Source organism: Ranitomeya variabilis, chromosome 2 (assembly GCF_051348905.1).
Source record: "Ranitomeya variabilis isolate aRanVar5 chromosome 2, aRanVar5.hap1, whole genome shotgun sequence".
Classification (NCBI taxonomy): Eukaryota; Metazoa; Chordata; class Amphibia; order Anura; family Dendrobatidae; genus Ranitomeya; species Ranitomeya variabilis.
In genome coordinates, this window is record NC_135233.1 from 106,838,282 (window position 1) to 106,865,347 (window position 27,066).

Genomic DNA, 27,066 nt, shown 5'->3' on the forward strand with positions numbered 1-27,066 from the left:
CAACTTCAACACGCTGTCAGAATAAGAAAAAATGCTAGGCACTCTTGTCCTTGAGCCAAGTCTGGTATTACAGCACATGCTGCTCATTTAAGGAGGACCTGTCGACAAATTTTAAATCGTGTGCCCAATTCATAGTAGCTGCATAATTTCATCTCACTCTGAGAAACCGGTTTTAAGCTATTGTGGGGTGTGTTCTTTCTCAAGTGTATTGCTGCCTGCTCATGATTGGTCAGAATCATACAGAGGGAAGAAGTACACACCCCCAGACAAAACTCTGACAACACCCACTTGGACTTAAATTTAATTGATTTTTAATACCTTCGCAATGGAGAGGTGAACGTAAAAGAAAACAAAAGACATTTCATTGCGCTATGCAGCCACTATGTGTCTAGATCAACATGAAAAATCTGGTGAAAAATCCACTTTAACGAAATCAGCAACACAGGAACAACACCGACCAAGTAAATAATGAAGCCTAAGTAAAAGTTAAAACAAGTCTATCAAACATATAATGTTCATTCTCAGAGTTCTGTCCTAATTGAAGGAGTCATCAAAGTCATCGCCCACAACGTGATTTGCTTGAGGTCTTAGAATGGCTTCAATATCAGAGCTGCTGTCGTCCGATTCCCCCCAAAAAGCTGCACAAAAGACATAAAACGGATTAACAATGTAACACAACAATGAACAATACTTGGGTGTATTAATGCATAAACATATAGAAAACTAAGGATTTTTGTCAGTCATGTCTAATAAAGCACTAGAAAACCTGAGAAAATACAGAAAATGCCTAGGTTCCTTGCAGCATCTTATCACCTAGACAGGCTATGAATTACCTTGCTTCCCAAAAGCAAAAATGATAGTGTTGTAAGGTCACACTTGTAAGAATTGGAAAATAACTAGGAAACTGCTGAACACAATGCAAGGGAGCGTGTCACTCAAATAGCTGTACTATTATCCCACTGAGATTACACAGAATACGACTGAGTCGGTAACAAAGGAAATGTGCCCCTTACAATTAGGGCAGGATAACATGAAACGTTACTACCCTTGGAGACTGATGACAGACATTTGATATTTATTGTGTCGGGGAACTATTTTAAATCTTAAAGTGAAGGTATGAGCAGAAATGTGAGGATCACACGCAGAGAGGAATTCAGGGACAGACGGTATTGAGAACTAATAAAATAGAACATTATACACTCGAGGCTCTCAGACATACACAAAGCAGAGTTGGAGGTTAGCATGTTGTCATTGTTTTCTCTATTACATTACAACATTTTAGAAGCCTGGACTTATTGTTGCAGCAGAATAACCTAGATAACAAAGAGCGGGCGTCACATTACAGCCCATAAAAATATTAATTAGAAGCTGACACTTTTCTGAATAGGACAAAGTCTGCTTATGATGGAGATAATACAGTAAGGGAAATGCTTGGAGCAGCCACTTACTTACCAACCGATTCTTGGCCTTATGTATGGTCCAGCATTAATGCAACTTCTAGATTTATAGAAACAATCTAGGAAAAAATGCAATGGTTTCCTCCATTTCTAGTGAACACGAGGTGATTAATAGTTCTGGCAATTTTCTTTCCAAGTGTTTTATTCATGATTTGTCAGCTACATTCTAGTGTTCCAAGTCACATACAGGCATTTATGTGTGAACATAACATCAGTCTCTCTATCCATTCCTATGAGATTAAAGGTCCCTCTCACAAATTAGACAAAAGTATATGTGAGCACCAGACAATCCCACAACATAAATAAGGATCAGGTGATTGGAAATCATTTGTCCAATCCTTTTGTTCAGTGAGAAGATAAGTTGCTGCCAGATTATTCTGGCAGCAGCTCTTTCATAGAGAAGAAAGGAATGCTCAGTTAAGCCAAGTGTTCTCGTGTTAAGGTGAGATGGGAGAATTAGCTGTCAACTTAAAAGGGATGTTGAGTACTTGGACAACCCCTTCTTAAATACTATATTGCCCCGTGTAAAACAAAAATACTTTATACCCACCTCCCGTGTGTCACTGCGCCTCTACGCGCCGCCGCATCTGCCGTCGCGCCTGCCACTCACCTCTCTGTTCGCCGACATATTTACCCGACCCGGCGCGCTCCTGCAGTGTGCGCGCGCCTTCCGGTCTCTACTTCTCCAGTCTTGCCGCCGGTCCCTGGCTCCCGTCTGGTGCACGTGTGCACTCCTCTCTCCAACTCCTGCGCACACGCACTTCCTTCTTCTGCTCTGCAGACGTTCCGTTCCTCCTCTCTGTTACGCTGGAGGATCTCGACCCGGAAGTTCTGCAGCACTCGGTCTATTTAAGGTATCTCCTTCCTCTGCTCCTTGCCTGATTGTCATTAGTCCTCACTTGACCCAGGTCCCTCTGTGCTTTGTCCTCTCCAGTGCGATACTCTGTCCGTCCTGTGTCTTCGCCATATCTTGTATGTCCTGGGCATTCGCCATATCCTGCTTATCCAGTGTCTCTGCCATATTCTGCTTGTCCTGTGTTTCCGCCATATCCAGTCTGTCCGCCATATCCTGCCCGTCCTGTGTCTCCGCCATACCCTCTCTGTCCTGGGCGTCCGCCATATCCAGTCCACTCTGTGTTTCAGTCACTGTCACTCTGTCCTGTGTCTCCGCCTTAGCCACTTCCGTGTCTTTCCTCACCTACTTCCTGTTCCCCGGTATCAGCTTCTGCGGCAATAGTCTCCCTTGGGCCTGCCCCTAACGCTCCTTGTATTGGGGGTGGTCCACCAGGCCAGCTCACCCTTGGGAGGTTCGTTGTCGTGGTTCTGCGGGTTCACTTTTAGGAGATCCAAAAGATCTGACACCGTGCAAGTCACTTGCCAGCAATGTCGGAGAGATGTCCAGGAGAGATGTGAGCCCGCAGCCCCAATCGGAGACCACTAAAGGGCTGTAGGGCTCACATCTCTCCCAGACACCCGAGGTTTGTCCAAAATAAGTGAGAGCACAACAGTTCAATAGCATCCGATAATTGGCTGCAGGGTTAACGTGGCATAACAATGTCACAGGAGCCCTCGGAGGAGATCCATCACCAACATCGCTGGATCGGTGCCGGTACAGCAGGCGAGTATATCTTATTTTTATTTTACACTGGGGAATTATTATAAAAATATAGTTTCTATATGATATGCTTTAATAAAGATTATAAGTTGCAATCAAAATATGAACCTTACTTCTGGGACCATTGTACAAAAAGCCCCCAATGTAATAGAATTAGCCGGATTTCCAAGATTTTACAAAATCTGCTCATGAGTAGAGTAGTGAAACAACCAGTATTTACTGCTTTATCTAGTGAATCCCCTGCAGCTGCGACGGTCCCACCGGACCGAGCTGCACCATAACCCAGTCATCATACATATGACTCCGGCAGCTGATCACTGGTCTTAATGACCACATACTGGATATATATATATATATATTTTGAGCACTTCACAAATGCTCTTGTGTGAATCGGCAAAAATTCAGACACACTCCAGAATCTTGTAAAAAGCCTTCCCAGAAGATTGGAAGCTGTTTTACCTGGAAAAGAAAGAGGGACAAATGCATATTGATGCCCAGGTATTTAGAATGGGATGTCCTAAAAGCTCTTTTGGCTGTAATGTGTAGGTGTCCCAGGAATTTTGCTTACCTAATGTATGATAGATGTGGGCTCCATCATTGAGGCTCCCATCAATAATGTTGCCTTGACATGCACAGACGTCAGTGGAGATGCGGCTGAGCATTCAAGACTAACTAAAATGATTTGTATGGGACTGCCGAAAATTGGTGATCATGATAATAAGATCACCTTGTCCCAGGCTTTGCAGCAAAACTAACAAGGGAGCTGCAGAAAAGGCCAATAAACCTAATATTGTGTTTTTTCTACTCGCCAGTGTGAAAACAGAAGTGGCTCGATATATATATATATATATATATATATATATATATATATATATATATATATATATATATATATATATATATAGAGAGAGATATATATATATATATATATATATATAGATATAATGATATATATATAGATATATATATATATAGATATATAGATATCTCTATCTATCTATCTATCTATATATATATATATATATATATACATACATATACACATGCATGCATACACACGGGGTTGGACAAAATAATGGAAACATCAACAAAAGTTAGTTTAATATGGTGTAGGTCCACCTTTTGCGGCGATTACAGCCTCAATTCTCCAAGGTATGGATTCATACAAGGTGTGAATTGTTTCCAAAGGAATTTTAGCCCATTCTGCAGTTAAAACACCTTCCAGTTCTTTGAGCGACGATGGCGGCGGAAATCGACATCTAACTTGAATCTCTAAAATCGACCATAAATGCTCAAGAATGTTGAGGTCTGGGGAATGTGGGGGCCAAATGAGATGCTCAACTTCATAAGAATGTTCCTCATGCCATAACGATTCTAGCTGTATAAATTGGTGAATTATCATCCTGAAAGATGGCGTTCCCCTCCGGGAACAGTGCTTGAACCATTGGATGCACTAGGTCGCCCAAAATGCCTAAATAATCTCGGCTGTTAATTCTTCCATGAAGGGATATCATTGGCTGGGCGGATCTCCACGAAATACCACCCCAGATCATCACAGAACCTCGACCATGTTTTACGGTTGGGAGAAGGCAGTCTGGATGGAATGCTTCTTTGGGCTGTCTCCAAACGTACACTTGGCTGGAGGTCGGAAATAGGGTAAACAATGATTCGTCTGAGAATATCACATGTTTCCACTGCCCAAGGGACAAATTCTGGAGGTTTCTACACCACTCTAAACGCTTGGAAACATTTGTCATTGAGAGCAGCGGTTTTCTAATTGCATCTCTTCCGTAGAATCCAGTTTTCGTGGAAATTGGGTTCTGTAGGTGAACTCAGCTCAGCAGTAATTTTCGGAGCCGTGGTCTTGCGATCCTCTCTCACAATTCGCTTTAGAGTCCGACGGTCTCTCTCAGTCAACTTTGACTTTCGGCTGGACCTGTGCTTTGCTGCGGACGTTTTTCCATCTCTTTTAAACGCAGTCAATAATTTGGAGACAGTACCTTTTGACACGCCAAGCATTCGGGAACTTTCTGTTACACTAGCGCCTGCCATACGAGCACCAACAATTTGGCCTCTTTGAAAATCCGAGAGGTCTGCCATTGGTATCAGGTTCTCATCAATGTTCTTACAGTTATGCAAAACAAATAGTTAATTTACATACACATCTAATATATAATTGCCTAGAATACTACTTCCTGCAATTTGTGCCAACTTCCGTGGCTTTGTCCGGAGCTAATGTCCGGAGATAATGTCCGGAGCTAATGTCCGGAGATAATGTCCGGAGCTAATGTCCGGAGCTAATGTCCGGAGCTAATGTCCGGAGATAAGTGACGTCACCAGTGTCCTCCACCCAGGCAGAGCACAGGGGCCCCAGGCAGCATATGGGGCCCCAGGCAGAGCACAGTGGCCCCAGGCAGAGCACAGGGGCCCCAGGCAGCATATGGGGCTCCAGGAAGAGCACAGTGGTCCCAGGCAGAGCACAGGGGCCCCAGGCAGCCTATGGGGCCCCAGGCAGAGCACAGTGGCCCCAGGCAGAGCACAGTGGTCCCAGGCAGCATATGGGGCCCCAGGCAGAGCAGAGGCCCCAGGCAGCATATGGGGCCCCAGGCAGAGCACAGTGGCCCCAGGCAGAGCACAGGGCCCCCAGGCAGAACATGGGGCCCCAGGCAGCATATGGGGCCCCAGGCAGAGCACAGGGGCCCCAGGCAGAGCACAGGGGCCCCAGGCAGCATATGGGGCCCCAGGCAGCATATGGGGCCCCAGGCAGAGCACAGTGGCCCCAGGCAGAGCACAGGGGCCCCAGGCAGAACATGGGGCCCCAGGCAGAGCACAGGGGCCCCAGGCAGAGCACAGGGGTCCCAGGCAGCATATGGGGCCCCAGGCAGAGCACAGGGGCCCCAGGCAGCATATGGGGCCCCAGGCAGAGCACAGTGGCCCCAGGCAGAGCACAGGGCCCCCAGGCAGAACATGGGGCCCCAGGCAGAGCACAGGGGCCCCAGGCAGCATATGGGGCCCCAGGCAGAGCACAGGGGCCCCAGGCAGAGCACAGGGGCCCCAGGCAGCATATGGGGCCCCAGGCAGAGCACAGGGGCCCCAGGCAGCATATGGGGCCCCAGGCAGAGCACAGTGGCCCCAGGCAGAGCACAGGGGCCCCAGGCAGAACATGGGGCCCCAGGCAGAGCACAGTGGCCCCAGGCAGAACATGGGGCCCCAGGCAGAGCACAGTGGCCCCAGGCAGAGCACAGGGGCCCCAGGCAGAACATGGGGCCCCAGGCAGAGCACAGGGGCCCCAGGCAGCATATGGGGCCCCAGGCAGAGCACAGGGGCCCCAGGCAGCATATGGGGCCCCAGGCAGAGCACAGTGGCCCCAGGCAGAGCACAGGGGCCCCAGGCAGCATATGGGGCCCCAGGCAGAGCACAGTGGTCTCAGGCAGAGCACAGGGGCCCCAGGCAGCCTATGGGGCCCCAGGCAGAGCACAGTGGTCCCAGGTAGAGCACAGGGGCCCCAGGCAGCATATGGGGCCCCAGGCAGAGCACAGGGGCCCCAGGCAGCATATGGGGCCCCAGGCAGAGCACAGGGGCCCCAGGCAGCATATGGGGCCCCAGGCAGAGCACAGGGACCCCAGGCAGCATATGGGGCCCCAGGCAGAGCACAGCGATATTTTGGACCACTGTGCGGTGTTTCAGACCCCCTGTGTGATGTCTGGGGCCCTGTTCTTAAGTATATTAAAGATTAAAGTAACGTATATTAAAGTATATTATAGATCAAATTTGACACGTTTATGAGCACCATTGAGTGATATACTCAAGAATGACATAATTTTTCAACATTTTATGGTTTCAAACTGTAAACACAGAGTTTTTTTTACTTCAACCAGAAAACCTTAACGGTTCATAAAAAACTTGACTGTTCAGGATATGATAAAAGTCATAGTATTCTGAATCTTTAACTTATAAAGATACCTTTACATGGGGTGATTATTGGTTCCAGAGAGGCTTTTGGCCGATAATCGTACACATGGCTGGTGACAGGACAATACAATATAAACGTTCAAAGGTAAACACTGATAACATTAAAATCTAATATATAATTGCCTAGAATACTACTTCCGGCAATTTGTGCCAACTTCCGTGGCTTTGTCCGGAGATAATGTCCGGAGATAAGTGACGTCACCAGCGTCCTACACCCGCTCAGGGTGGACAAAGATATATGCCTTCGTGGTGCGCGGCACTTTTCTGATTGGTTGCCGCCTGCCGCGAGCGACCAATCAGAAATGTGCCGTACTGTCAAGAATTGTCAAGAGCTGGTGAGTGCAGCCATTTTTTGTTCTTTCTTACTATTATTTATTAATTGTATTATTCTTACATTTGAATAAATAAAGTATATATGGATTCTAGACTCCCGATTCTTTAGAATCGGGCTGCCATCTAGTATCACATAACACAACTAATCAACTACAAAACATTACCATATCCCACGGTTTGCATGTTTATCACATGTTCGAAGATTATGATATCAAAACGTTAGGTGTTTCCATTATTTTGTCCAACCCCTGTATATATATATATATATATATATATATATATATATATATATATATATATATATATCTAATATATAATTGCCTAGAATACTACTTCCTGCAATTTGTGCCAACTTCCGTGGCTTTGTCCGGAGCTATTGTCCGGAGCTAATGTCCGTAGCTAATGTCTGGAGCTAATGTCCGGAGATAAGTGACATCACCAGTGTCCTACACCCAGGCGGAGCACAGTGGCCCCAGGCAGAGCACAGGGGCCCCAGGCAGAACATGGGGCCCCAGGCAGAGCACAGGGGCCCCAGGCAGAGCACAGGGGCCCCAGGCAGCATATGGGGCCCCAGACAGAGCACAGGGGCCCCAGGCAGCATATGGGGCCCCAGGCAGCATATGGGGCCCCAGGCAGAGCACAGTGGCCCCAGGCAGAGCACACACCAAATCGGAGGCCGAGGGGCCCCGCCAACCAAATCGGAGGCCGAGGAGCCCCGCCCACCAAATCGAAGGCCGAGCGGCCCCGCCCACCAAAGCGGAGGCCGAGGGGCCCGGCTCCGCCCACCAAAGCGGAGGCCGAGGGGCCCCGACCACCACATCGGAGGCCGAGGGGCCCCGCCCACCAAATCGGAGGCCGAGGGTCCCCGCCCACCAAATCGGAGGCCGAGGGTCCCCGCCCACCAAATCGGAGGCCGGGGGTCCCCGCCCTCCAAATCGGAGGCCGAGGGGCCCCGCCCACCACATCGGAGGCCGAGGGGCCCCGCCCACCAAATCGGAGGCCGAGGGGCCCCGCCAACCAAATCGGAGGCCGAGGGGCCCCGCCCACCAAATCGAAGGCCGAGCGGCCCCGCCCACCAAAGCGGAGGCCGAGAAGCCCGGCCCCGCCCACCAAAGCGGAGGCCGAGGGGCCCCGCCCACCACATCGGAGGCCGAGGGGCCCCGCCCACCAAATCGGAGGCCGAGGGTCCCCACCCACCAAATAGGAGGCCGAGGGTCCCCGCCCACCAAATTGGAGGCCGAGGGTCCCCGCCCACCAAATTGGAGGCCGAGGGTCCCCGCCCACCAAATCGGAGGCCGAGGAGCCCCGCCCACCAAATCGGAGGCCGAGGGGCCCCACCAAACAAATTGGAGGCCGAGGGGCCCCGCCCAGCAAATCGGAGGCCGAGGGGCCCCGCCCACCAAATCGGAGGCCGAGGGTCCCCGCCCACCAAATCGGAGGCCGAAAGTCCCCGCCCACCAAATCGGAGGATAAGGGGCCCACCAACCAAATCGGAGGCCGAGTGGCCCCGCCAACCAAATCGAAGGCCGAGGAGCCCCGCCCAACACATCGAAGGCCGAGGGGCCCCGCCCACCAAATCGGAGGCCGGGGGTCCCCGCCCACCAAATCGGAGGCCGAGGGGCCCCGCCCACCACATCGGAGGCTGAGGGGCCCCGCCTACCAAATCGGAGGCCGAGGGTCCCCACCCACCAAATAGGAGGCCGAGGGTCCCCGCCCACCAAATTGGAGGCCGAGGGTCCCCGCCCACCAAATTGGAGGCCGAGGGTCCCCGCCCACCAAATCGGAGGCCGAGGAGCCCCGCCCACCAAATCGGAGGCCGAGGGGCCCCACCAAACAAATTGGAGGCCGAGGGGCCCCGCCCAGCAAATCGGAGGCCGAGGGGCCCCGCCCACCAAATCGGAGGCCGAGGGTCCCCGCCCACCAAATCGGAGGCCGAAAGTCCCCGCCCACCAAATCGGAGGATAAGGGGCCCGCCAACCAAATCGGAGGCCGAGTGGCCCCGCCAACCAAATCGAAGGCCGAGGAGCCCCGCCCACCAAATCGGAGGCCGAGGGGCCCCACCAAACAAATTGGAGGCCGAGGGGCCCCACCAAACAAATCGGAGGCCGAGGGGCCCCGCCCACCAAATCGGAGGCCGAGGGTCCCCGCCCACCAAATCGGAGGCCGAAAGTCCCCGCCCACCAAATCGGAGGATAAGGGGCCCGCCAACCAAATCGGAGGCCGAAAGTCCCCGCCCACCAAATCGGAGGATAAGGGCCCCGCCAACCAAATCGAAGGCCGAGGAGGCCCGCCCAACATATCGAAGGCCGAGGGGCCCCGCCCACCAAATCGGAGGCCGGGGGGCCCCGCCCACCAAATCGGAGGCCGAGGGGCCCCGCCCACCAAATCGGAGGCCGATGGGCCCCGCCCACCAAATCGGAGGCCGAGAGTCCCCGCCCACCAATTCGGAGGCCGAGGGGCCCCGCCAACCAAATCGGAGGCCGAGGGGCCCCGCCAACCAAATCGGAGGCCGAGGGGCCCCGCCAACCAAATCGGAGGCCGAGGGGCCCCGCCCACCAAATCGAAGGCCGAGCGGCCCCGCCCACCAAAGCGGAGGCCGAGAAGCCCGGCCCCGCCCACCAAAGCGGAGGCCGAGGGGCCCCGCCCACCACATCGGAGGCCGAGGGGCCCCGCCCACCAAATCGGAGGCCGAGGGGCCCCGCCCACCAAATCGGAGGCCGAGGGTCCCCGCCCACCAAATTGGAGGCCGAGGGTCCCCGCCCACCAAATTGGAGGCCGAGGGTCCCCGCCCACCAAATCGGAGGCCGAGGGGCCCCACCAACCAAATCGGAGGCCGAGGAGCCCCGCCCACCAAAAGTAAGTGCGGCCCCAAAAGTAAGTGCGCCCCCGGGTGCAAAAGTAAGTGCGCCCCCGGGTGCAAAAGTAAGTGCGCCCCCGGGTGCAAAAGTAAGTGCGCCCCCGGGTGCAAAATAAGTGCGCCCCCGGGTGCAAAAGTGCGCCCCCGGGTGCAAAAGTAAGTGCGCCCCCGGGTGCAAAAGTAAGTGCGCCTCCGGGTGCAAAAGTAAGTGCGCCCCCGGGTGCAAAAGTAAGTGCGCCCCCGGGTGCAAAAGTAAGCGCGCCCCCGGCCCCGGGTGCAAAAGTAAGCGCGCCCCCCAGTCCCGTGTGTGAAAAGTGCTGCTGTAAAGCTGGTAGCGCTGTTCAAGCACCATGTATTTCCTTCAGGAAATGCCCATCTAATATATAATTGCCTAGAATACTACTTCCTGCAATTTGTGCCAACTTCCGTGGCTTTGTCTGGAGCTACTGGCCGGAGCTATTGTCCGGAGCTATTGTCCGGAGCTAATGTCCGTAGCTAATGTCCGTAGCTAATGTCCGGAGATAAGTGACGTCACCAGTGTCCTACACCCAGGCAGAGCACAGTGGCCCCAGGCAGAGCACAGGGGCCCCAGGCAGAACATGGGGCCCCAGGCAGAGCACAGGGGCCCCAGGCAGAGCACAGGGGCCCCATGCAGCATATGGGGCCCCAGGCAGAGCACAGGGGCCCCAGGCAGCATATGGGGCCCCAGGCAGAGCACAGTGGCCCCAGGCAGCATATGGGGCCCCAGGCAGAGCACAGTGGCCCCAGGCAGAGCACAGGGGCCCCAGGCAGCATATGGGGCCCCAGGCAGAGCACAGTGGTCCCAGGCAGAGCACAGGGGCCCCAGGCAGCATATGGGGCCCCAGGCAGAGCACAGTGGCCCCAGGCAGAGCACAGGGGCCCCAGGCAGCATATGGGGCCCCAGGCAGAGCATAGGGGCCCCAGGCAGAACATGGGGCCCCAGGCAGAGCACAGGGGCCCCAGGCAGAGCACAGGGGCCCCAGGCAGCATATGGGGCCCCAGGCAGAGCACAGTGGCCCCAGGCAGAGCACAGTGGCCCCAGGCAGCATATGGGGCCCCAGGCAGAGCACAGTGGTCCCAGGCAGAGCACAGGGGCCCCAGGCAGCCTATGGGGCCCCAGGCAGAACATGGGGCCCCAGGCAGAGCACAGGGGCCCCAGGCAGAGCACAGGGGCCCCAGGCAGCATATGGGGCCCCAGGCAGAGCACAGTGGTCCCAGGTAGAGCACAGGGGCCCCAGGCAGCCTATGGGGCCCCAGGCAGAGCACAGGGGCCCCAGGCAGCATATGGGGCCCCAGGCAGAGCACAGGGGCCCCAGGCAGCATATGGGGCCCCAGGCAGAGCACAGTGGCCCCAGGCAGAGCACAGGGGCCCCAGGCAGAGCACAGGGGCCCCAGGTAGAGCACAGGGGCCCCAGGCAGCATATGGGGCCCCAGGCAGAGCACAGGGGCCCCAGGCAGCATATGGGGCCCCAGGCAGAGCACAGCGATATTTTGGACCACTATGCGGTGTTTCAGACCCCCTGTGTGATGTCTGGGGCCCTGTTCTTAAGTATATTAAAGATTAAAGTAACGTATATTAAAGTATATTATAGATCAAATTTGACACGTTTATGAGCACCATTGAGTGATATACGAATGACATAATTTTTCAACATTTTATGGTTTCAAACTGTAAACACAGAGTTTTTTTTACTTCAACCAGAAAACCTTAACGGTTCATAAAAAACTTGACTGTTCAGGATATGATAAAAGTCATAGTATTCTGAATCTTTAACTTATAAAGATACCTTTACATGGGGTGATTATTGGTTCCAGAGAGGCTTTCGGCCGATAATCGTACACATGGCTGGTGACAGGACAATACAATATAAACGTTCAAAGCTAAACACTGATAACACTAAAATCTAATATATAATTGCCTAGAATACTACTTCCGGCAATTTGTGCCAACTTCCGTGGCTTTGTCCGGAGATAAGTGACGTCACCAGCGTCCTACACCCGCTCAGGGTGGACAAAGATATATGCCTTCGTGGTGCGCGGCACTTTTCTGATTGGTTGCCGTCTGCCGCGAGCGACCAATCAGAAATGTGCCGTACTGTCAAGAATTGTCAAGAGCTGGTGAGTGCAGCCATTTTTTTTGTTCTTTCTTACTATTATTTATTAATTGTATTATTCTTACATTTGAATAAATAAAGTATATATGGATTCTAGACTCCCGATTCTTTAGAATCGGGCTGCCATCTAGTATATATATATATGTATATACACACACATACATATATATATATATATATATATATATATATATATATATATATATATATATATATATATACACATATATACATATATATATATATATATATATATACATACACACACACACACACATACTGTGATGCAGTGACCCCTGTTGCAGCTAGGGGGCGCTGTGTGTGCTCCTCAGGATATGCATGGAGGCGTATCTGTGGTTATAATAATGGTGAAACAGTTACTGGCAGAGTTGTGGCCAATATGTGTCGGAGAGGAAGTCTGCGCTCTAAGCCTGAAGTAATGTTGTTGTTCTGGGACCTGTAGTCCCACAAGTGTTTGTATAATAGTGAAGGGAGGCTTATTGGGCTAGTTCGAGAGCTAGCCGGGTTAAACTAGTCACATACACCTCCTATCTATGGTAGTGGTTACAACTACATAATGTGACCATGGTGTGGTCACATGGTCGGTAGTGGTTCCTGTGTATGGACCTGAGTGGTATCTGTAATGGAGACTGTGTAGATCTTGGACGGCTTGTGTGTTGGAAGGTCCTGTGTGTGTGGACCGGATCCTTGAACAGCTCACTGTGAGGCTGTGAATCTGAAGACCGATGGGACATCCTGGGAGTAGGATCTGATCCCTGAACAGCGCACTTAGAGACTTGTGTGTTGGACGGTCCCAGGTGGGGACGGACGTCCTGAATAGCGCACTGAGTGGCCTGTGTTGGAAGTCCTGGGAGTAGGACTTCCTGAATAGCACACCTGTGATGGAAGTCCTGGGAGTAGGATTCCTGAAGAGCACATGGGAAGGAGTGGATGCAGAGTCTGCAACCGCACTGCACTGGGGGAGCAACAGAGTCTGAGGATCTGGACTGTCAGGTGGCCTAGTGAGCAAGGCATTGTCCGGGACGGTGATCCCAGCTCGGCAGCTTCCCTGGAAGAGAGGACTGACATCTCATCTCGGTACCTAATGGCAGTCAGGCTACCTCTGGTGAGCACATGGAGCACTGTGCGGCCCTCCAAAGAAATGCCACCCCACACTATTACTGACCCACTGCCAAATCGGTCATGCTGCAGGATGTTGCAGGCAGCAGATCGCTCTCCACGGCGTCTCCAGACTCTGTCACGTGTGCTCAGTGTGAACATGCTCTCATCTGTGAAGGGCACAGGGCGCCAGTGGCGAATTTGCCAATCCTGGTGTAAAGTGGCAAATGCCAAGCGTCCTCCACGGTGTTGAGCTGTGAACACAACCCCCATCTGTGGACGTCGGGCACTCAAGTCCTTCCTCAGGGAGTCAGATTCTAACCGTTTGTGCAGACACATGCACATTTGTGGCATGCTGGAGGTCATTGTGCAGGGCTCTGGCAGTGCTCCTCCTGTTCCTCCTTGTACAAAGGCTGAGGTAGTGGTCCTGCTGCTGGGTTTTTTGCCCTCCTACGGCCCCCTCCACCTCTCCTGGTAGCACCTCCTGTTGTTAATTCTATTTTTGGGCTCCCTCTAGTGGTCACAAGCGGTACTGTGTAGTGTTGTCTTTCTGCAGGTTGGCTGCATCAGCTGGTTCGTTATCCTTGGTTGGTTTCCTATTTAGCTCACCTGGAGACTCAGTTCCTTGCCTGCTATCAATGTATTCAGTGCTCTTCAGATTCCTTGTGTCTACCTTGCTCCCAGTCTCTCCAAGACAAGCTAAGTTTTTGTTTGATCATTTTTTGATTATCAGTGTTCATTATGTTTTTTTGTCCAGCTCGCTAAAATGTGATTTCCTCGCTTGCTGGTTGCTCTAGGGGACCGAGTTTCTCCCCCCACACCGTTAGTTGGTGTGGGGGTTCTTGAAATCTCAGTGGATATTTTGTAAGGGTTTTTTACTGACCGCATAGATTCTCTTTTCTATTTTCTGCTATCTAGTATTAGTGGGCCTCATTTGCTGAATCTGCTTTCACCCCTGTGTATGTGCCTTCCTCTTACCTCACCGTTATTATCTGTTGGGGGCTTCTATATCTTTGGGGATTATTTCTCTGGAGGCAAGAGAGGTCTTTCTTTCTCTCTAGGGGTAGTTAGTTCCTCAGGCTGGCTCGAGACGTCCAGGATTTTTAGGCACGTTCACCGGCTACTTCTAGTGTGTTTGGATAGGTTCAGATTTGCGGTCAGTCCACCTCCCTAGAGCTTGTCCTAGGTTTGTTACTTAGCTGGAGTAATTTGTGATCCTCAACCACTAATGATCATAACAGTATAGCAGGCCATAAAGTGTTTAATGCATCGCAGAAGTGGGATAAAAAGAAGACCTGAGTACATTTTTTTTTTTCCCGCTTTTCCTTTGCTGCAGTCTGTTTAGCTTCTTTCATCCCCTTGAACTCTGGGTGGTTTTGAGCTCAGCTGCAGACATGAATGTTCAGACTCTGACTTCTAGTGTGGATCATCTTACTGTACGGGTGCAAAGTATTCAGGATTTTGTTATTCATAGCCATATGTCAGAACCAAAGATATCCATTCCTGAGTTGTTTTCTGGAGATAGATCTAGGTTTCTAAATTTTAAGAATAATTGTAAGTTATTTCTATCTCTGAGACCTCGTTCCTCTGGTAATTCCGCTCAGCAAGTTAAAATTGTTATCTCCTTGTTGCGTGGCGACCCTCAAGATTGGGCCTTCTCTCTGGCGCCAGGAGATCCTGCATTGCTTAATGTAGATGCATTTTTTCTGGCTCTTGGACTGCTTTATGAGGAGCCTAATCTTGAGAATCAGGCAGAAAAAGCGTTGCTGGCTATCTCTCAGGGTCAGGATGAAGCAGAGGTGTATTGTCAAAAATTTTGGAAATGGTCGGTGCTTACTCGATGGAATGAGTGTGCCCTGGCTGCAAATTTCAGAGAAGGTCTTTCTGAAGCCGTTAAGAATGTTATGGTGGGGTTTCCCACCCCTGCAAGTCTGAGTGATTCTATGGCTCTAGCCATTCAGGTTGATCGGCATTTGCGGGAGCGCAATTCTGCTCATCCTTTGGCGGTATTTTCCGAACAGAGACCTGAGTCTATGCAATGTGACCGAACTCTGACCAGAATTGAGCGTCAAAGTCACAGAAGTCAAAATGGGTTGTGCTTTTACTGTGGTGATTTTACTCATGTTATCTCAGCATGCTCTAAACGCTTAAAAAAAAAAAAAATCGCTAAACCTGTCACCATTGGTACTATACAGCCTAAATTTATTTTGTCTCTTACTTTGATTTGTTCTTTGTCGTCCTACCCGGTTATGGCTTTTGTGGATTCGGGTGCGGCCCTAAATCTGATGGATTTGTCGTTTGCCAGGCGCTGTGGTTTTGTCCTGGAGCCTTTGGAATTTCCTATTCCTCTGAGGGGAATTGATGCTACGCCATTGGCTGAGAATAAGCCTCAGTATTGGACGCAAATGACCATTTGCATGACTCCCGTACATCAGGAGGTGATTGACTTTCTTGTTCTGCATAATTTGCATGATGTTGTCGTTTTGGGTCTGCCATGGCTGCAAGCTCATAATCCAGTTTTAGATTGGAAAGCTATGTCTGTGTCAAGTTGGGGTTGTCAGGGAATTCATGGCGATACTCCGTTGCTTCTTCCACTCCTTCTGAGGTCCCTGAGTTTTTGTCTGACTACCAGGATGTATTTGATGAGCCCAGGTCCTGTGCCCTGCCTCCTCATAGGGATTGTGACTGTGCTATAAATTTAATTCCTGGTAGTAAATTCCCTAAGGGACGACTTTTTAATTTGTCTATACCAGAGCATGCCGCGATGCGGAGTTATATAAAGGAGTCTTTGGAGAAGGGACATATTCGCCCATCCTCTTCCCCTCTTGGTGCAGGATTTTTTTTTTGTGGCCAAGAAGGACGGTTCTTTGAGACCTTGTATAGATTATCGTCTTCTAAATAAAATCACAGTCAAATTTCAGTATCCTTTGCCACTATTGTCTGATTTGTTTGCTCGGATTAAGGGTGCCAGTTGGTTCACCAAGATAGATCTCTGTGGTGCGTATAACCTTGTGCGCATTAAGCAGGGAGATGAATGGAAAACAGCATTTAATACGCCCGAAGGCCATTTTGAGTACTTGGTGATGCCTTTTGGACTCTCTAATGCTCCTTCTGTGTTTCAGTCCTTCATGCATGACATCTTCCGAGAATATCTGGATAAATTTATGATTGTTTATCTGGATGACATTTTGGTCTTTTCTGATGATTGGGAGTCCCATGTGAAGCAGGTCAGGATGGTGTTTCAGGTCCTGCGTGCTAATGCTTTATTTGTGAAGGGCTCAAAATGCCTCTTCGGAGTACAGAAGGTCTCCTTTTTGGGTTTTATTTTTTCTCCTTCTACTGTGGAGATGGACCCAGTCAAGGTCCAGGCTATTCATGACTGGACTCAGCCCACGTCTGTTAAGAGTCTTCAGAAGTTCTTGGGTTTCGCTAATTTTTACCGTCGTTTCATCGCTAATTTTTCTAGCGTGGTTAAACCTTTGACGGATTTGACCAAGAAGGGTTCTGATGTGACTAATTGGTCTCCTGCGGCCGTGGAGGCCTTTCGGGAGCTGAAGCACCGGTTTTCTTCAGCTCCAGTCTTATGTCAGCCAGATGTCTCTCTCCCCTTCCAGGTCGAGGTTGATGCTTCTGAGATTGGAGCAGGGGCTGTTTTGTCGCAGAGAAGTTCTGATGGCTCTGTGATGAAGCCATGTGCTTTCTTTTCAAGAAAGTTTTCGCCTGCCGAGCGGAATTATGATGTTGGTAATCGGGAGTTGTTGGCTATGAAGTGGGCATTTGAGGAGTGGCGACATTGGCTCGAAGGAGCTAAACATCGTGTGGTGGTCTTGACTGATCACAAAAATCTGATTTACCTTGAATCTGCCAAGCGCCTGAATCCTAGACAGGCTCGTTGGTCGTTGTTTTTCTCCCATTTCAACTTCGTGGTCTCATACCTGCCTGGTTCGAAGAACGTGAAAGCTGATGCACTTTCTAGGAATTTTGTGCCTGACTCTCCGGGAGTTTCTGAGCCGGCTGGTATTCTCAGAGAGGGAGTGATTTTGTCTGCCATTTCCCCAGATTTGCGACGAGTGCTGCAGAAATTTCAGGCGGATAGACCTGACCGTTGTCCACCAGAGAGACTGTTTGTCCCGGATAGATGGACCAGCAAAGTTATTTCCGAGGTTCATTCTTCGGTGTTGGCGGGTCATCCTGGGATTTTTGGTACCAGAGATTTGGTGGCTAGGTCCTTCTGGTGGCCTTCCTTGTCGCGGGATGTGCGTTCCTTTCTGCAGTCTTGTGGGATTTGTGCTCGGGCTAAGCCTTGCTGTTCTCGTGCCAGCGGTTTGCTTTTGCCTTTGCCTGTTCCGAAAAGGCCTTGGACGCACATTTCCATGGATTTTATTTCAGATCTTCCAGTATCTCAGAAAATGTCTGTCATCTGGGTGGTGTGTGATCGTTTTTCCAAGATGGTCCATTTGTTGCCCTTGCCTAAGTTGCCTTCTTCCTCCGATTTGGTTCCTCTATTTTTTCAGAATGTGGTTCGCTTGCACGGCATTCCTGAAAATATTGTGTCTGATAGAGGATCCCAGTTTGTGTACAGGTTTTGGCGGACTTTTTGTGCTAAGATGGGCATTGATTTGTCTTTTTCGTCGGCCTTCCATCCTCAGCCTAATGGCCAAACCGAGCGAACTAATCAGACGTTGGAAACTTATTTGAGATGTTTTGTTTCTGCTGATCAGGATGATTGGGTGACTTTTTTGCCATTGGCCGAGTTTGCCCTTAATAATCGGGCTAGTTCTGCTACTTTGGTTTCGCCTTTTTTCTGCAATTCTGGTTTCCATCCTCGTTTTTCCTCGGGTCAGGTTGAGCCTTCTGACTGTCCTGGGGTGGATTCTGTGGTGGATAGGTTGCAGCAGATTTGGAACCATGTGGTGGACAATTTGAGGTTGTCACAGGAGAAGGCTCAGCGCTTTGCCAACCGCCGCCGCGGTGTGGGTCCCCGACTTCGTGTTGGGGATTTGGTGTGGCTGTCTTCTCGGTATGTTCCTATGAAGGTCTCCTCTCCTAAAGTCAAGCCTCGCTTCATCGGTCCTTATAAGATCTTGGAAATCCTTAACCCGGTGTCTTTTCGTTTGGATCTCCCAGCATCGTTTGCCATTCATAATGTGTTCCATAGGTCTTTGTTGTGGAGGTATGTGGTGCCTGTGGTTCCTTCTGTTGAGCCTCCTGCTCCGGTGCTGGTCAAGGGCGAATTGGAGTACGTGGTGGAGAAGATTTTGGATTCTCGTATCTCTAGACGGAGACTTCAGTATTTGGTTAAGTGGAAGGGCTATGGTCAGGAGGATAATTCCTGGGTTGTCGCCTCTGATGTTCATGCGGCCGATTTGGTTTGTGCCTTCCACGCGGCTCATCCTGATCGCCCTGGGGGTCTTGATGAGGGTTCGGTGACCCCTCCTCAAGGGGGGGGTACTGTTGTGAATTCTATTTTTGGGCTCCCTCTAGTGGTCACAAGCGGTACTGTGTAGTGTTGTCTTTCTGCAGGTTGGCTGCATCAGCTGGTTCGTTATCCTTGGTTGGTTTCCTATTTCGCTCACCTGGAGACTCAGTTCCTTGCCTGCTATCAATGTATTCAGTGCTCTTCAGATTCCTTGTGTCTACCTTGCTCCCAGTCTCTCCAAGACAAGCTAAGTTTTTGTTTGATCATTTTTTAATTATCAGTGTTCATTATGTTTTTTTGTCCAGCTCGCTAAAATGTGATTTCCTCGCTTGCTGGTTGCTCTAGGGGACTGAGTTTCTCCCCCCACACCGTTAGTTGGTGTGGGGGTTCTTGAAATCTCAGAGTGGATATTTTGTAAGGGTTTTTTACTGACCGCATAGATTCTCTTTTCTATTTTCTGCTATCTAGTATTAGTGGGCCTCATTTGCTGAATCTGCTTTCACCCCTGTGTATGTGCCTTCCTCTTACCTCACCGTTATTATCTGTTGGGGGCTTCTATATCTTTGGGGATTATTTCTCTAGAGGCAAGAGAGGTCTTTCTTTCTCTCTAGGGGTAGTTAGTTCCTCAGGCTGGCTCGAGACGTCTAGGATTTTTAGGCACGTTCACCGGCTACTTCTAGTGTGTTTGGATAGGTTCAGATTTGCGGTCAGTCCAGTTTGCCACCTCCCTAGAGCTTGTCCTAGGTTTGTTACTTAGCTGGAGTAATTTGTGATCCTCAACCACTACACTGACAGCCACAGCAAACCTTCTTGCCACAGCTTACATTGATGTGCCATCCTGGATGAGCTGCACTACCTGAGCCATTTGTGTGGGTTGTAGAGTCCGTCTCATGCTACCACGAGTGTGAAGCACAACCAACATTCAAAAGTGACCAAAACATCAGCCAGAAAGCATTGGTACTGAGATGTGGTCTGTGATCCCCACCTGCAGACCCACTCCTTTATTGTGTGTCTTGATAATTGCCAATAATTTCCATCTGTTGTCTATTCCATTTGCACAACAGCATGTGAAATCGATTGTCCAATAGTGTTGCTTCCTAAGTGGACAGTTTGATTTCACAGAAGTTTGATTTACTTGGAGTTATATTCTGTTGTTTAAGTGTTCCTTTTACTTTTTTGAGCAGTGTACTTTTCTTGTAAGCTTCTCCTACTTATTAAAGAAAGTAAAAAAAACAAAACACAGACCCCACTAGGATGATGCTAAACAGATGTCATCCGAGTGCTATCAGTTTTCTCATGAACCTTTTTGACTGGAATAGGCGATTTTGAGCAGATTTTAAAAACAATTAGCAGACATCGGTCAAAAAAAAAAAAGACATTTAAAACATTCAGCTAAACTGTAACGGACACATGTCATGCCTGTGAAAAACCGGAATAAATCACGAAAGTGAAACAGACATGTAAATGGGGCCTCACTAGTGGAGTATCACAGAGATAGAAGTGATGGGTCCTTTTCTTTAAATTCATCTTGCAGAGGACTTACAAATAAAATTTCAACATCTAATAACTTTACCAAACTCTTGAAGATAATGAACACACAAGATAATACCAAGTTTCTGCCATCCATCTGAGAGCAGCATAATGTATAGAAAATATGCTAATTCCAGCGATGTATCACTTACTGGGCTACTAGCTGTCATTTTAATAAAATCCATGTTTTATCTGCTGCATCTCTTGCAGTTCTCTGAATGGTAACCACTGATTGGCAGCTTTCTTTCCATATACAATGTACACAAAAAGCTGCCAATCAGTGGTGGAAGAGGGGTTATACAGAGAGCATGAATATAGAGGACTACCTGACAGTAGGTTTACTAGTCCTCTAGTGATAATCTGCTGATAAAACAGTGATTTGATCAAAACTACAGCAAACAGCCCAGTAAGTGACACATCGCTGGAATCAGGGTCTCTGTCTCTACATTATACTGCTCTCAAACTAGGTGGCAAAAACCAGGTGACTTTTAAAGAGGGATTAGCACAAGTTAATGGTTTTGATGGAAAAGAGGCAAAGCAATAATTTTTTTTACTAACTTACAAATTACAGCCTCTTACATTAAATTAACAACTGTAAATCAATAATAAGAATATATCTAACTTTATCAGCAAAGACTTATACAAACAGCTGTCCAAAAAAGATTTAAAAAAGACCAATTAAAAACCCAGATGGGGCAGATTGGTCATAAAGCCCACAAACACCTAACACGGCTGTAACTAACCAATATAACAATACGAGAGTAAACACAGGGACATTAGATATAACACCTACTAAACGCCACGTCAGTGGACCTTGTCACACATTGCCCAGTAACCCAAGTGGTCATCAGTTCCACAGACATGACGTTTGGTGGGTGTTATTCCTAAGGTCCCCTTCCTTTTGGACTGATAATATTACAGTGATTAGCTATAGGCGAGAAAAGTGTTTATTACACATGGGAGAATTGATTCGCAGGACACCGGCCCATCAGCCACGTCAGTACTCTGTGATCACTGGACAGGAGTTTATTATATTTTATATTGTATGTTAACCGCAACTCTAATTCCTTTACGTTATAAGTGTAATAAAAGTGTATTTTGTGGTTTAAGGGTAATTTGTAGGTTACCATATACTCATCATTGGGACCCATTGCTATTAGTCTCTGTAGTAGTTACTTCTAATGAGGCTTTTAGTCCAGTGTTGGGTATTAATTGCGCATGCATTTATTAATCTGTAATGGTTCTATACCCTCGTTTTCTTATCTTTCAGGTTGCATATTAGGAGGAAAGGAAAGAAACAATACCTAATTTTTTAATGAAATGAATAACTTTATTTTCCCCTTTACCTTTATTTTATATTCTTTGTCTGAATACAGAATATGTGAACTAAAGGTCATGATCCCTTATAGTATAAATGCCACATTTTTTCAGCTGAATTTTTGTGCAGAAAATCTGCTCTATTGTTACCAATTCAGGTGGATGTGATATCTCAAAAAAAACCTCATGTTCTCTCCGTGTTTACGTGGGTTTCCTCCGGGTACTCCTGTTTCCTCCCACACTCCAAAGACCTACTGATAGGAAATTTAGATTGTGAGCCCCAATGGGGACAGCGACGATAATGTCTGTAAAGCGCTGTAGATTTAATGGCGCTATATAAGCAAAGCATAATAAATAAATAAATAAATAAAATAAATAATGTCTACTTCTAGTTTAAAGGTGCCTGAAAAAAAATGCACTTTTGGGGGGAGTTTCTTTACCTTATTGGCAGAACTAAAAATCTGATTTGTAATTTAACAATGGTGCATTTCTATGATACACAAAATGTAAACTGAGAAGTTACATTACTTTATGCAGTGCAAAGTGGGTTATCTGTGGTGAAAATCTGCCGTATAAGCCGACATGCTGAGGATGTAAAATCTGCACCACAGGATAGATTTTCTGTGCAGATTGCTTTACCGTGTCGGAATCAGATTTGTTAAAAAAATACCATCCACTTTGCTGGTGCTGTAATATATTAATGCCCCTGTGCAGATATTTTTATATGTTCACACGGTCTTATATTTCATCTATGTTTGTGTCACTTTGCATTCCCCCCTGCAAGTCGAAAACATAGGTAGTCTAGCTTGTAGAAAAAAATGTACCGAGGGATAAAATTTGCCAATTTGAAGTAAGACAGTGTCAGTTACCCATGTGTGGGTACATACAGTGACAATAAAACCTAATTTACAATGGTGATGAATAATTGTATTTAATAAACCACCTTCTTCAAATTCTATCTAAAGTTTTGTAAAGGGTTCAAGTCAGGAGACTGACGTCACTCCAGAATCTTCCAGAACTTCTTCTAAAACCAAGTCATCATGGACTGTGAGGTACGCTTGTGATTGTCCTTTTGGAAAGTTCAATGACGCCCAATTTTCAGCTTCCTCACAGAAGTCATGACGTTTTCTTGTAAGGTTTTCTGATACTTGATTGAATCCATCTTGTCCTCCACTTGTTGTAGGTTTCCAGTGCAGAGGAAGAAAAGCAGCCCCAGAGCATCACTGAGACCCCACCATGCTTCACTGAAGGCATCAAACTACCACCATTTTTCACTGTAGGCAGCGTGTTCTTTTCAGCTTATACTCAGCCTTCTCCAGAAGTACTGCTGATCCAGAACCAGAAAAGTTCCAGTTTTGTTTCACTGCTCCACAGAATAGGATCTTAAAACCTAATGTGCTTTTAGGTCAGTAGAGATGTACAGCCTGAAATTCAGGCATGGATACCTTCAGCTCTAGGGCTTGTTCAGATGAGCATATCATACGTATGTGTGCTTTCTGTGTGTACCACAGACTGTACAAGGAAAGCACACAAACCTAGTAAAGCCAGTGCACATGGACGATTTTCCACACAGACCAACGGCCTGCAAGGTAAATAGATCATTGCATGCATTATTCTGGTCCAATTTTCAGTCAAGACTAATGCATGCAAACAGAATGCAGCTCTTACATTTGTCGACCACATGAACGAGCAACACAGAGCTACACATGGAGCAGGAATTTATAGACTGACCTGGTATTTAGTAGAGCCGTCTGAATCCCGAAATACCGTGCAAACTGAAACCTCAGTGCTTGCTGCCAACAAATCTGGCTGTAGGTCTTTTGCAGTTATTTTTGGGTGCTTGACCACTTGTTTCCTCAGGAATCAGGTGGCCGCCAGTGACAGCTTACACTTTCTGACACATCCAGGTAGTATAGCTAGTGTTACTTTAAAGAAGACATTTCACTTGATTTTATCATTTAAGACGTGTCCCATTTCCAGTTGGTGCTACTGCACTGATACTAAAACAGCTTTTCTTATTCTTTTGAGCTCCTCAGTTACACAGTTATGGCCCTGGAAATATAGGTGCAAATTTTCCCTTCAATCAACTAGGCGTTTACCACAGAACAGTTGGGTGTTTTCTTTTTCTCTTCTAATGCTTGCCTAGCAAAACACCGCCTGCATCTATAGAGAAGTTCTGTCATATACACCTAGTTGATTGATGGGAAAATTTGCACATTTACTTCCAAGGGGCATAACTTTGGAATGGAGGCGCACAAAAGAAAAAGATGACCAGTTCCAGAATCAGTTGAGCAGCGGCAATAAAAGGAGGTAAATGAAACTATGCTTACACTACTATTAATGCCTTTGTATCCTTGTTTTGGTTACTTTTTTAAAGGGAACCAGTCAGCAGTTTTGGTCGATATAAGATAAGGCCATCACCTTTCAGGGCTTATATACAGCATTCTATAATGCTGTATATAAGCCCCCAACCCGACCTGTAAGAACTGAAAAATAAGTTTTATTATACTCACCTATGGTGCGGTCTGGTCCGATGGGTGTCGCTGGTCTTGGTCCAGCGCCTCCCATCTTCTTATGATCACCGCCCTCCTTTCTGTGGATGATGCGACCTTGCATCATCCACACAGACTCCCCTTTTGAGCGCAGAGCAAAGTACTGCACTGCGCAGGTGCCGGAAAAGGTCAAAGAGCCCCGGCGCCTGCGCACTGCAGGACTTTGAATTTGGAGAAACCACTTGTTATATTAGTTGTGGAGGAATTTTATATGTTCTTATTTGACGGTTTATTGCAAACAGCAGAAAGTTTATACATTTTACTAATAAACCCAATTCTCAAAGGTGCTTGAATAATTTTGACGGGAAATTACAGATATGGGGGTATAATACTCACCTTTAGACTTGATATTGTTTGGTCCTTTGGAAAGCATCAGATTTGATGCCACCGTACTAGTGTTTTCTTTTCTGTAGAGAAAGATAACAAAAAACAGGGTGTACATTTTAAAAAAAATTGTTAATATACACTGAAGTTCAGCTAAAATTACATATAACAAAATTTAAGTTAATGTATATTTGTTTCCTCAATTTCATAATCTACTTTTACAATGGCCCAAGTTTCTTTCCTACACAGCATCTTCATGTCTCACAGCCATCATTATACATTTCAGGAGTCAGTGAATTTTCTTGTACACAAAAATAAGGTCTGATTTTCATCAGTTTTTGGTCTATCATCAAAGATTAATTTTTTTTTTTCTCCAAGCTTCCACTATCCCAAATATGTAAATCAGACAACACACACAGATGGCATCCAAGTGCTGTATGATTTGTGCTCATCCATGCATTTGCGAGTCCAAAAATGTCAATGGACATGTCAACAGACATTATATAAACTATAATGGGTATAAAAATTACGGAAAAAAATTATACATGAAATACCAACATAAGAATGACCCTAAAGGGGATAGATAAATGTCTGATCACTGGGGCCACACTCCATTGCCTCCCACCTTCCTGACTGACAGTTCAACCAGTGGCATCACTGCGCTGCATCAGACAAATTCTCGGGCACTGAAGGTGGCCAGATCCTGCCATCTGGTCAGCTTCAGAGCAGTGATTACATGTGTAGAAAAGAGCTTGTAATCACAGCGCTCCTTACCTAGGAGTCCAGCCACCACCAATATACTGCTGCGGTGGCAACAAGCCGTAAACAACAGAATTAAAAATCCTTTTGCTATTGGGAACAGATTTTAAATAAGTGAATTGCACAGCATCTTATTTTTATAAGCACTTTGCAATTTTATCCATTAAAGCATCACTGCAGCGTTTTTTTTAATTTTACCGCTGCAGTGGTGCTTCAAATCTAAGTCCTCTGCCCCCTGTATCGTACTCGCCTTCTGGCGTCTTCATCTGTAATCACCTCCGCACCCATCGGTCTCCAGTAGTTTGTGAAAAATATACTGCAAATACGGATGTGTTGGCAGGAAAGACGCTACTTAAAATATGCAAATTTTTATGTATATTTTGCATGTGTTGAAGCATACTTGGGTTATGCAGCAGTAGAGTGATCCCAAACACACCAGCAAGTCCACCTCTAAATGGCTTAAGAAAAATAAAATTAAGACTTTGGAGTGGCCTAGTCAAAGTACTGATCTTAACCCCTTTCTGACCTCGGACGGGATAGTACGTCCGAGGTCAGAAGCCCTGCTTTGATGCAGGCTCTGGCGGTGAGCCCGCATCAAAGCCGGGACATGTCAGCTGTTTTGAACAGCGATCTGCCCGCGCCTATTAACTAGTTAAATGCCGCTGTCAAACGCAGACAGCGGCATTTAACTACCACATCCGGCCGGGCGGCCGGAAATGATGGCATCGCCAACCCCCGTCACATGATCGGAGGTCGGCGATGCTTCAGAATAGTAACCATAGGAGGTCCTTGAGACCTCTATGGTTACTGATCCCCGGCAGCTGTGAGCGCCACCCTGTGGTCGGCGCTCACAGCACACCTGATTTTCTGCTGCATAGCAGCGAACAGCAGATCGCTGCTATGTAGCAGAGCCGATCGTGCTGTGCCTGCTTCTAGCCTCCCATGGAGGCTATTGAAGCATAGCAAAAGTTAAAAAAAAAGTTAAAAAAAAATGTGAAAAAAAAAAAAAAATAATAATATAAAAAAGTTTAAATCATCCCCCTTGCGCCCCAATCAAAATAAATCAATAATAAAAAAAATCAAATCTACACATATTTGGTATCGCCGCGTTCAGAATCGCCCGATCTATCAATAAAAAAAAAGCATTAACCTGATTGCTAAACAGCGTAGCGAGAAAAAATTTCGAAACGCCAGAATTACGTTTTTTGGTCGCCGCAACATTGCATTAAAATGCAATAACGGGCGATCAAAACAACGTATCTGCACCAAAATGATATCATTAAAAACATCAGCTCGGCACGCAAAAAATAAGCCCTCAACCGACCCCAGATCATGAAAAATGGAGACGCTATGAGTATCGGAAAATGGCGCAAATTTTTTTTTTTTTTTTTTTTAGCAAACTTTGGAATTTTTTTTCACCACTTAGGTAAACAATAACGTAGTCATGTTAGGGGGTCTATGAACTTGTACTGACCTGGAGAATCATAATGGCAGGTCAGTTTTAGCATTTAGTGAACCTAGCAAAAAAGCCAAACAAAAAACAAGTGTGGGACTGCACTTTTTTTGCAATTTCACTGCACTTGGAATTTTTTTCCCGTTTTCTAGTACACGACATGCTAAAACCAATGATGTCGTTCAAAAGTACAACTCGTCCTGCAAAAAAATAAGCCCTCACAT

At 47.7% G+C, this 27,066-nt stretch overlaps 1 protein-coding gene across 3 annotated transcripts in view; it reads right to left on the minus strand.

Annotated features, from left to right (window-relative positions):
- Positions 1 to 284: 284 nt before the first annotated feature.
- The window catches only part of KIZ (kizuna centrosomal protein), a 211,425-nt gene continuing 184,643 nt past the window's right edge, over positions 285 to 27,066 (minus strand). For 2 of the 3 annotated variants that reach the window (XM_077282783.1, XM_077282785.1), the window contains exons 13-14: positions 24,643 to 24,713; positions 285 to 638 (exon numbers count right to left, since the gene is read on the minus strand). In XM_077282783.1, the coding sequence (XP_077138898.1) occupies positions 535 to 638; positions 24,643 to 24,713 (175 nt within the window). In that variant the 3' untranslated portion in view covers positions 285 to 534. The other variant, XM_077282784.1, reaches the window with a different exon arrangement.